Consider the following 1,361-nt stretch of genomic DNA (forward strand, 5'->3'; position numbering starts at 1 on the left):
TAAGTTCAGTAAGTGAATTTTTTAATAAGTTAAAAGTTATATTAGGGAAAATAAATGAGAATTTTGAATTCGATGTAAATAAACCTAAGGAATTCAGCCCTAAAACAAATGAATCTGTAATTTTAGGAATTTTCTTAAATAATATAGATGCAAATTTGGCGTCTATAATAATAAATAAAAACATTCAGAGCTTAAGAGAAGCCTACAATACTTTAACTAGTTCAAATTTAATAAGAGAGAGAAATTCCAACAATAACAATGGCAATCGGTTTAATAATAAAAATAAATTTAGTAATATTGCAAAAAATAACAAAAGTTTTAATTCAAACTCAAATTATAATCAGAGAAATTTTAATTTTCCAAATAATAATAGATATTTAGGACACTCTAACAACTCAGGACAGACTAGATTTAATCGTAGCAATAACAACAACCATGCTAATAATTACAATAATAATAATAATAGTTTCAATAATTCTGGACGAACAAGATTCAATAATAATTATAGAGCTAATCACCAGGAACCGATGGAAGTGGATCATATTCAGGGTGAGGTAAATTTTCTTCCAACTGGGCAAAAACGAGTTTACCGATAGTACAACTAACAATAGAAAATGAAAAAATCAGATGTTTAATAGACACTGGTTCTTCAACCACTCTTTTAGATCATAATAAACTTCCTAGATATAAGAGGTATGATATTAAGAAACCTATCGCTTTTATCACCATAAATAGAACTATATATGTCAATAAAGAAAAAAAAAACAAATTTGCCTTTAGAGTTTAATGAAGATGCAGAAATGATCTGGAAACTAGTTAAATTTGACAATAAGGATTTTCATGGCATAATAGGTCAGAATCTTCTTAGGCCTCTAAAAGCAATAATTGATATGGAGCATGAGTTCTTAAAAATAAATAATAATAAAATCAAATTTTTAAATAGTTGTCCATATAATATAAATGAAATTCACCAACCAGATTACAATAGTATAAGTAACAATGACTTTGAAAATTTGACGAAATCTCTAAACTCTGAAGAAAAGACTCATTTAAATAAATTACATAAATAACTAAATAACTATAGCGATCTCTTCTTTAAAGAGGGAGACCATTTAACTAACACTACAGAAATTCAACATCAAATCATAACAACTATTGACAGACCGATATATTCTAATATATGCAGATACCCTCAAATACATGAGAAGGAAATATCGAAACAAATATCCGACATGCTTAAGCAAGGAATAATAAAAGAAAGCAACTCACCTTACAATAGAGATAGAGTGGAGAATTGTGATCAACTACCGTAAACTCAATGAAGTGACGGTTGACGACAAATTCCCCATTCCTAACATCGA

General features: G+C 27.8%; 1 protein-coding gene across 1 annotated transcript; it reads left to right on the forward strand.

Moving 5' to 3' along the window:
• The first annotated feature begins 258 nt into the window (after window positions 1–258).
• LOC129605876 (putative uncharacterized protein DDB_G0289263) lies at window positions 259–1,070 on the forward strand. Its single transcript, XM_055515873.1, has 5 exons — window positions 259–291; window positions 345–554; window positions 666–693; window positions 736–852; window positions 979–1,070. The coding sequence occupies exons 1-5, from the start codon at window positions 259–261 to the stop codon at window positions 1,068–1,070; spliced, it is 480 nt and encodes a 159-aa protein (XP_055371848.1).
• Window positions 1,071–1,361: the final 291 nt, after the last annotated feature.

Source organism: Condylostylus longicornis, unplaced genomic scaffold (assembly GCF_029603195.1).
Source record: "Condylostylus longicornis isolate FDR11 unplaced genomic scaffold, ASM2960319v2 ptg000016l, whole genome shotgun sequence".
Taxonomy (NCBI): Eukaryota; Metazoa; Arthropoda; class Insecta; order Diptera; family Dolichopodidae; genus Condylostylus; species Condylostylus longicornis.

Bases quoted from the DNA above. Each gene is read 5' to 3' on its own strand.
- LOC129605876 (XM_055515873.1), top strand. From the start codon at position 259: ATGGCAATCGGTTTAATAATAAAAATAAATTTA. The intron at 555-665 runs GTAAATTTTCTT...CCACTCTTTTAG, and splicing joins TGGATCATATTCAGGGTGAG to ATCATAATAAACTTCCTAGA. The intron at 853-978 runs GTCAGAATCTTC...TTCACCAACCAG, and splicing joins GGATTTTCATGGCATAATAG to ATTACAATAGTATAAGTAAC.